General features: G+C 41.5%; 2 protein-coding genes across 2 annotated transcripts; both read left to right on the top strand.

Annotated features, from left to right (window-relative positions):
• Positions 1-1,504: 1,504 nt before the first annotated feature.
• Positions 1,505-4,685, top strand: hoxa11b (homeobox A11b). The gene is given in 3 exon segments (XM_069695538.1): positions 1,505-1,517; positions 1,520-2,242; positions 3,243-4,685. Coding segments are annotated over 3 exon segments (969 nt in total). The 3' UTR covers positions 3,476-4,685.
• Positions 4,686-7,481: 2,796 nt separating this feature from the next.
• Positions 7,482-9,564, top strand: hoxa10b (homeobox A10b). The gene is made up of 2 exons (XM_069695536.1): positions 7,482-8,275; positions 9,179-9,564. Exons 1-2 carry the CDS (start codon positions 7,501-7,503, stop codon positions 9,448-9,450), a joined length of 1,047 nt encoding a protein of 348 aa, XP_069551637.1. The 5' UTR covers positions 7,482-7,500; the 3' UTR covers positions 9,451-9,564.
• The last annotated feature ends 170 nt before the right edge of the window (positions 9,565-9,734 follow it).

The raw sequence follows: 9,734 nt of genomic DNA, 5'->3' as shown, positions 1-9,734 counted from the left end.
TATCATGAAATTTATTGTTCAAGACCTTTTTAATCACTCACTAAATTACAGTTTCTAATAACAGTCAATCCACTCAAGTCTAACAGCCAACCACTGAAGTAGAATGAAATATTACAGTCTCTTAATGCTTCCCTGCAGATGACAAATGCACAGGCTTTGATGTGCAAAAAGTAAATTTAGACTGAATTCTAAAATTGGCTGCATAACAGGTTTAGTGATATGTGACACATGTGCCCGCTCACTCCACAGTGATGACAAATGAAAATGGATTGGAGTGTGAGAAATAGCCCGTGTCCAAAGGTTTATATTGGGCGTTGCAAAGATTGCAGCCCCTTCTGCGAATGTCTCATTCATAGGTTCATGAGCAACAGTGTCTATGTATGCGTTAAAGGTCAAATGCAAGCGTTGTTGTGATGTCAGATGATGATCCTAATATGAACTTCATTCATGGCCTCCTTCTAATCGTATTCCAACGTTTTACTTTTAAATATTATTAATCTTTAAAGCACAAGTTACACTGCAAACGAGATATTCAAACACAGTTTAGAATAGAAACGTGTCAACGTTTACGCGTAAAACGGACAAAACCGGCATGCAATCAAACAGAATTTGGAAGGGACACGTCGTTTGTAACAGAATCGCGCTGGCATGCTTTAATATTCCTGCAAAAATGTGTGTCCAAACAAACACATACTGGTGCACCCACAAGGGAGATAGCCAAGCCTTTACAGTCTATTGTCTTTTTGTTCTCGGGTGCAAAACTGGACTGATGCCCAACAAAAGTGCAGCGTGACTCACATTGCCCGATCACTTGTGCACTAGATTGGTCTATATATAGCCAGAGAAGCTGTATTAAATCCACAGAGACGACAAACTCATATGCGAACCAGTGATTACGAGATAGAATAATTACGTGTAGTAAAGAGATTCTTAATTAACATAGATTCAAAACTAATTCACACATGCGTGGTGCAGCCCCAAATTAGGATTTGTCATATCAAATTTAAATCCGCTGATGTTGCTTAAATGTTGTAATGTGTGCCACAAAATCTGAGCCTTAATCATGCATAGAAAAGTCTAAAGCCTGCATGGTCGAAATATGTGATCTTCCTCTTTAAAAGCCCTGAGACGGCTCCTCGGAGGTTAAGGTTAGGGTTAAGGTGAGGGTTATGTTTAAAATTTAAAGTTAAAAATGAGCAGTTTAAGCATCTTGGCGCGAAACTGGGTATAATTCAAAGTTGTTGGTTTTTTTTTCCCCTTTGTAATGTAATAATTTAACAATAATACTCTGCAGCCATAGAAGTACCCGACAGAGGCTCTGCGATGAAAACCGATTTCTTTCTAACATGGCCAAAATGGTTGTGAGCAAAGTTCCCATTCAGTTTTCCGTTTCCATACAGCCAAAGCTCTACTTTATAAACTCTTTGACTCATATAGCCTACACGTTGAGACGTAGGCTATCTGTCATTTTGTGCCAGTGGTCACATGGCTTTGGCCCTCAGGAATGGATAGAGATGGATCCCCACGTCAGCTTGTACGTCTAAGGATTTCTGCTCCACTAGTCTGCCTCAAAGTGACTGGAGCGCTGCGTCGCGGAGGAACTATGCTCGGATTATTATAGGACGTTTTGAGCAGCAGAATATGGATTTTGATGAACGGATATCTGGCTCCAGTATGTATTTACCGAGCTGCACTTACTACGTCTCCGGAGCGGAGTTCTCGGGTCTCCCTCATTATTTAACCCAGAGCCAGTCCTCTTGCCCCATGACATACCCCTACCAGTCCTCAGCCCTGCCACAGGTCCCGTCCGTCAGAGATGTGGCTTTCAGAGACTATGGCATTGATACTTCAAGTAAATGGCACCACAGCAGGGGGAGCCTGTCACACTGCTATGCTGAGGACATCGTGCACAGGGACAGCTGGACGAGCTCGACCTCACGGGGGGGAGAGATCCTGGTGAAAGGTAGCTCCGGCGCCAGCCACCCCAGCTCCTCCAACCCGACGCCCGGCTTCTATGGCAGCGTTGGCAGGAACGGGGTCCTGCCCCAGGCGTTCGATCAGTTCTTCGACACCGCCTACGGGAGCGCAGAGAACAGCACAACGCCGACAGCACAGGCGGCAGACACGGACAGAGACGCCAAAGCGAGCCCCGCTCCTGCTCCGCCGGGCTCGGACTCGGCGGAGAGCTGCAGCCCCAAGTCGTCCTCTGGCCACAGCGAGGAGAAACCGGGCAAAAGCAGCAGTGAGTGAACCTGCTTAATGCAAGGAGAAAAATCTTACGCGTTGCTCTTAAAGCTTTTTATATGCAGTTTTATAAGCACGGAAGGTTTATGGAGGGCCTGCAGATTTACCCTATAACAAAACTATGTTATAAACGACAAGATCACGTGCTTGGGATTGAAATTGGCCGTGAAGACTTTGGCGTTAAGTTTGTCTTCAAGATTTCAAACAAAATCTTCACTTCTCTGCCTCCATGTGTGTGCATATATAGCCTCATATAGCTACCCTGTAAAACATTTATGTGCCAATTTTTTTTTTTTTTTTTTTAAAGTAAAATAGGCTACTACTGAAGTAACGTAACAGCAAAGTAAAAATTTCAAACACAACCCAGTTCTCACGTATTTGTATCTATGCGATTATAAATAATTTCTTAATCATATTGGTGTTTAACTTTTTTTTTTAAATATTTTTTAGTTTAGCATTTGGTTTATTTAATGCCAAGTGGATTGCTGGGGCATTCCAGTCTGACTTTGGACAAGCCTTTAGGTTTAACCCTTGCGTTTTAGGATAAATATTTACAAATTCACTGGATTTGCGAGGATTTAATCCACCAACTGCTTTCCATGACGGAATTTGCCTCGCTAAAGCTAAAATAACAGCTCTTTGCCCACGGTGAAATCAAAAGCGGACCCTAAAAGCTTATCAGATACATGATACTCCCATGTTTGGTTTAGGCCCATTCCCTTACTCTGAAAAACCTGCCAATGTGGTTTTACAGATTTCTGTAAGTTTTCACATGCAATCCTTCATGCCCAACATGTTCCATTATCAGACCCAGGCTTTGTTTACAAATCTGCGTCCTGTAGGCCTAAGAGGGGGGGGGAAACACTTGAACTCCAAAACTCGTGATGTTATAGACCACCAATGCTGCTTCCAAGCAACAAACAGACTGATGATTTCATGTTGCTGCAAAGTGTCTATAAAATGTGCTGAGGTGACCTTTGCCTTTTGTTGTGTTCCAGGTGGCCAGAGGACTCGCAAGAAGAGGTGTCCATACTCAAAGTATCAGATCAGGGAACTAGAGAGGGAATTCTTTTTCAGCGTTTACATCAACAAAGAGAAGCGCCTGCAGCTCTCGCGGATGCTCAATCTTACAGATCGCCAGGTCAAAATTTGGTTTCAAAACAGGAGGATGAAGGAGAAGAAACTGAACAGAGACCGTTTACAGTACTACACCACAAACCCCCTGCTATAAAAACTGAACAAAGACTCTGGCAATGCACCCCCTCATAGACTTCACATTTATATCATTACCTGGACTGGATGACGGGTTTTTAATGTGCCACACTCCATAAAGAATTCTACTATTTTGTCATCAAATTCAATGGCTATTATTATTATTATTATTATTATTATTATTATTATTATTATTATTATTATTATGCTTGCCAATAATTTTCAAATTTTGAAACTTAAACATGTTTTGGGTGCTTACGCAGAAAACCAAATGTGTCTGAATTCCCTTTATATTATTTAAGAAATACACACCGAGATTACTGTACTGCATTTTCAAAAACAATATGATTTTTTTCCTAAAAATTAAACTTTACTTTCCAATTTTGCACACGTACACGTATTCTCTTGCATTTTCAAAAAATATTGTTGTGTGTGCTTATAAATTGCAATTTACGCACACACACGCGCACATTTTGCAGCTAGATATTGTAACATCAAGCTTTTCCTCCTTTCTCTTCATCTTTTAATGTTATTGTGCAAAAACAACTACGCTGACTGGAAACCGTTTTGTGTGTTTTGGAGTTCTACAGACCTCATCTGACATTGTTGTCGGGGATCAGCTGTCCCAAAATGCTGGTCAGCAGCAGCGATGCATAGTTATAGGATGAGTTAAATTATAATTTGATACAAACTTGCTCGTCTCGTGCGTTTAAATCTGATATTCAGTGATATTTAACATGCGCTTGATCCTCGCTACATGCGCTTTGTTGAGCTCTTGGCCGTAAAGTGGGATTATTCTCCAACTTCATCCAAAGGGCAAACCGTTGATAAAGAGCACAACCCCCAAAAGAAACATAATCCCATATTTTTGTTTTATATGCCTGCACGTGGATCGTATCAGATGCATGATATGTAGGTCTGATGCTTTTTATTCCTCCATGGCTGGAAATAAGATCCGCTGCAGTTATATTTGATATCCATTACAAAGGGTTCATTCATTTATGGGGGGATGTGGAAGGCTGATTTTTGAACTAACATGCCTGTTAGAGCTGACTGAAACAATCTTGACACTTGTTTTAAAGCTAATACATCTAACAGACGCCTCCTCTCAAACAACATGAATCTATCTGTGTTATTATGCTCTCATGAGAGTAATTGTTGCTGGAACTAAAAGTCAGCTTGCTTGACCCATCCAGCAGTGGCACTGGTATAAATAAAGAGATTGATAAACCCCCAAATCCCTGTTATAATCACCACTAGCTGCATCATTATTTATTTATATCTGAAGTGGTTTAATCCAAAGACAGCAGTCTGTCACTACCTAAACATGCTATAAATATAAGTCTTGAAAATGTATGTAAACCTGCAAATGAAGGAAAGCGCACATAAAAGGATGGGTAAAAATTGGGTTCAGTTGGCTTTATATCCAGGCCGCTGCAAACAGCTTGAATGGCCTGTCATAAGCTAATAGGGGCCCTGGTGCCTTCCTTATACCGTGCATCCTGTGAGGCTCCCAGGAATTCCGCTTTGATTGCTGCACATCCTCCCAGTTGCTCCAGTAACTTGGCCATAAAACGCGGATTCGTCTGGAGCATTTGGAGTGTAGTGCAATAAAGCGTCTGAGACCAAGGTTATTAACTGTGACTAAGGGGCTGAAAAACAACGGCTGGGAGCATTGAAACTTGTGTTCACGGACCTTTCCGGCGTCATTTGTTTCATTCTTACCGTGGTAGGAATATTCTGTTTGTGTTGTGTTGCAGCGGGTAAAGGCTCTGCTGGCTTTGTCCACTGGGTGGCGCTAATCAGATCAATGTCATTGCCGTGAATTGAGATATAAAAGAAGTTTGCCTCACCGCTCAGCTGCTTTAGAATATGTCACCACCTCAGGATTTCACGAAGGTAGGCACGGAAATATTATCATGTGCTTTTTATGACAACAGGATTTTTTAAAACGTGATGTAAGAAAGTATATTTTCCACATGAACCCAGTTCATCTTATCTGAAAGTCACTAATCTGAAGGTTTCGGGTTTTTTTTTTTTAAATTTTAAGTTATAATGTAATGAAAGCATAACTGGAAAAATCCCGGAGGAAATTTTTTGCAACAAATAGTTTCTATTGACATTTAGGTCAGTGCAAGTGCTCCGGTTGCACTTTTGCAAAAGTTTTAGGCATGAAGTGGCTAATGCGCACAAAGAAATAAAATCACAAAGTTTATGATCCAAACATTTTGTGGCCCACTAATTTTCATAATCGCTGTAAAGTTTCAAATCGAATTTACGTATAATTTTCTAAATTTGATTTACGTTGAGTGGCTGACTATAGAAAAAGATAAAGAAATGGAAAATGGAAACTTTAGATTGTCTATAAACCATTTGCTCACTTTTGTACTGCTTGTTGCATTCACGTGCGTGTGCGTGCGGCAAAGACAGACACGAACAGGGACATTTTAATACTTGTATATTGATTCAGTTTCTAACTTTTCCATTAAATTAGATATTAAAAGATTTATTTTGAATACGAATGAAATAATAACATAAGGACAGCAGACGCACACTGAGACATGACAGGGAATAATCCAGTATGGTTAATGGTTCTTCTCATCCACTGCAGACTGCATGCTGCAGGTTTGACGCCATATAAAATGGCTGTACATAAACTGTAGCTCTGATTTCTAGACTTTATGGCTCCAGACTTAAAGGAAGATAGAAGCAGGCTAACCGATGTTGTATTTTAGGGTTAACCCCACCTTCACAGACGTTTTAGGATAACCTAAATCTGTAGGCCTCTGTTATGAACATGTCCGTCTGATAATGTTGCAGTTCAGGTTAATGATTTGTGTTCACTGGCTTTTTATTCGTGTGATGAGAAAGAGCTAATATTCTCTTTTTATTCACTTGTATTGCGCAATTGTTTCCGAAAATTATTCACGTCAGATTTTGGATATTGTTTATTTTAAACGAAGACTAAATTACTTCATGGAACAGCACGTTTTGTTTACAGTCAAATTGTATTGTATTTGATCGTGTTTGTTGTGGTATTCTAACTGAAATAGACGTAAAAATCATGAAAAGACAAGAAAACAGTGACGATCGTTCAAATATGAAAACAACTTTAAAGGGGCCAGAACATTTTCGTCATGGGTAAAATTAATAGATTCTGATTTGAGATTTAATTTAAAAACAGGTTAAAAGAATGGGGATTAGGCCTTGGAATAAGTGTGTACATTTCTCTTAAAATGTAGTTCGTAAATACGTGGGAAAAAAAACTGTAATTCCCCTGCACATTTTTAAAGACATAATAGCAAACTTATTTTGTTCTAAGTTCTATACTGTCATTCAATGACGAACACACTTCCTTGCAGTCTTGCCAGCATTACACTATCATTAAGCAAATGTAGCTCCAGAACATTGTTCAGCTGTAGCGCTTCTACTTCTTCAGTGTTGGTGCGGAATAAGGACGCAATCATGGCATTTGTAGCCACTATTAGATAAGCTTTTGTAATGGCACGACTAGCGATGCGACAAGTTAAACATTGTCCACTCAGCTATTGGAACGTCCATAAGGAATTTTAAAAAGTATAGTCCAATAATAAGCATTACAGCAGCACAGGAAAGGTTAAAAGTCCCTCGACCAAAGAGTCACACAGGACGTTTTGGATCTTTGATGCTCCCTGAGCTTCTCAGAGGCACCTCTAGAACCCTTCATTTTTACAGTGCTGTAAAACTGGCCATAAAGCTATGCATTGTACATAATTGTAAGGGACAGCTTTCAACAACCGAGTTGTCAAAAAGGGGTTTTTGTGGTTACATTTACATCCAGGCAGCTCCAGTTGAGGAAGATTTCAAGAGATCTAAGATTTCCTCTGATGCTCCACTTTCCCTGCATAGTTTTCTCTTTACTTAGCCTAAAACAAAATATATGACAGAGTGGAGTTGCCTGGTCGGACTGGGAGGAGTCTGTAGCCGCCTGGTGTTTTAATTGGCTGCAGGCTACAGTGAGAAGCGTGAGTATCAGTAATTATTCAGCAATGTTTTGCACAAGAAATGTCAGCCAGAAAGGGCTATCTTCATCCTCCGTCAAATTATACCACAACGATGTCATGCCCCAACAACCAAGCAGGAAATTCATTTTTTGTGGACTCCCTAATCAACGTGAGAACCGACAGTGGTTCATATTACCAAAGTAACAGCGTCTATTTGCCACCGGCGTCGGAATATTCATATGGACTCTCCGGTGGCTCTTGTTTCCCGGGGATCGGTAAACGCAACGAGCCAACGACCCAAAGCGTGATCCCTTCTTCTGCTCCGTATGTTCAAGGGATGGAAACGTGGCTGGAAACGTCGAGATCCTGCCGGGTGGATCAGCCCAGCGGCCAGCATATGGCTCAGTGTTCATTCTCGCCGAGTATAAAAGAGGAGAGCCCATATTGCCTTTATGAGTCTGACAAATGTCCTAAAGGAGCGACAGTAGATGACATCTCCTACTCGACCGCATCATGCCCCGTTACCGGCAGCACCGTGCCAGTCCCCGGCTACTTCCGCCTGTCTCAGACATACACGTCCTCCAGGCTTTATCATGGTGTCCAGCCAAACATGAATCACTTTTCTCTGCAACGACCTGCCCGCTTGGATAGCCAACCCTCCCAGCCGCCGGCAGCCTCTGCGGAGCCGGAGCACAGTGAGAGCCACGAGGAGGCGCCTGCCCCTGCGCCATGCGCCCCGGTCAGAGAGCAGAACAGCCGCCTCTCCTCGGAAAGCTCATCCTCCCCCGAACCCGCTGAGACATGCAGTGTGGAGTGTCCAGAAAAGACCGTGAAAGGTGACAGACATTCTTTGTAGAAATATGATCTAAACAAAATAGCAGATGCTGCTGAAGATTCGTGCCCATTTTTTTTTTAGGCGTCGATTGTTTTTGTAACCGATGATTTCTGCTCACAAAGAAATGCATCAGTGGTGCTTTAGGTCAACTGTCAGGAACACACGTCTGCGTTTATATTTACCGGTTTATCGGACATGAGGCAAAATTGAACGTGACCAATCAGAGTGGGGGTTAGAGCTATTGTGGCTGCTTAGAAAAATGGAAATAGGCTGCTGTCGCTTTGCTTTATAACAGTGCCATTTGAACAGGCCTCATTGATTTATTTTAACTGGCAAAAATATTATTTTTGATAGTTGAAAAGTACATTAATTATTTGTTTTTAGATGTTACCAGGGATTAATTATATATTCATTTAAAAGCCACTGCAGTCCGGTCTACTTGTCATGTACACGACTCTGATTTCATTTGCTCCCTCATCAAAGGCAAAAGGCCTTGTTGTAATTTCAGAAGACTGTTTTATGTCTTAATAAAGATTCAGTTTGCTGCTGTGGTTGTAACGCTGCTTAACTGGGATAATATCAGTTTCTGGGGAAATGCAGAATGGCACAGCATTTGGTCACGCGGGTATTTACCTGTGCGTAATATATTAGTAAAGACAAAACAGAACACAAATATCCAACAGTCTACGGGCCTATATACCTTACGGTTGAGGAGAAGCTGTCATATAACATTTATACATCAAACATATAGACTTATTAGACAGTTTGAGGTCCCTTTTTCATTGGGGAGGTTGGTTAGGTTTTATTTATCCTGGATTTTGAACGTTCTAACAAACACGAGAATCCTCATTTGATGGTGTTTGTCCCACCTGTTGCCTTACACTCTGCCTCAATTTCATTGCAGATGGGAAAATGGAAAGCACGGCCAACTGGCTCACAGCTAAGAGTGGTCGAAAGAAGCGCTGCCCCTACACCAAGCACCAGACTCTGGAGCTGGAGAAGGAGTTTCTCTTCAACATGTACTTGACTAGAGAGCGTCGTCTGGAGATCAGCCGCAGTGTGCACCTCACTGACAGGCAAGTCAAAATCTGGTTCCAAAACAGGAGGATGAAACTGAAAAAAATGAGCCGGGAGAACAGGATCCGAGAGCTCTCCAGCAACTTCAGCTTCTCGTGAGACTGTCTGCGGCTTTGGCGCCCTCCTCCATCCATGGCAAGGACGCCTGTGCAGAACCCCCACCCAACTGTGAGAATGTCCATGGAATATAAGACCCTACTGCTAACTTATTGATTGTTGCTCTTTTGACAAATTTGTTTTCATGTCTGGTTTATTTTGTCGTGGATTTGTATTTATAAATAGTTACATTTGTAACATTGATCCATTTAAGATGTTCAGAATGTGACCACAATGTTTCAGAGCTTCAGGCTTGTACATACTGTATAGTCAACCTGAGTGAACCA

Source organism: Brachyistius frenatus, unplaced genomic scaffold (genome assembly GCF_029030835.1).
Source record: "Brachyistius frenatus isolate BFR_SWC_R1_liver_20210118 unplaced genomic scaffold, ASM2903083v1 Contig_20, whole genome shotgun sequence".
Lineage (NCBI taxonomy): Eukaryota > Metazoa > Chordata > Actinopteri > Embiotocidae > Brachyistius > Brachyistius frenatus.
Note: the sequence above shows the minus strand (reverse complement) of the source record. Positions and strands in the feature narration are given on the sequence as shown.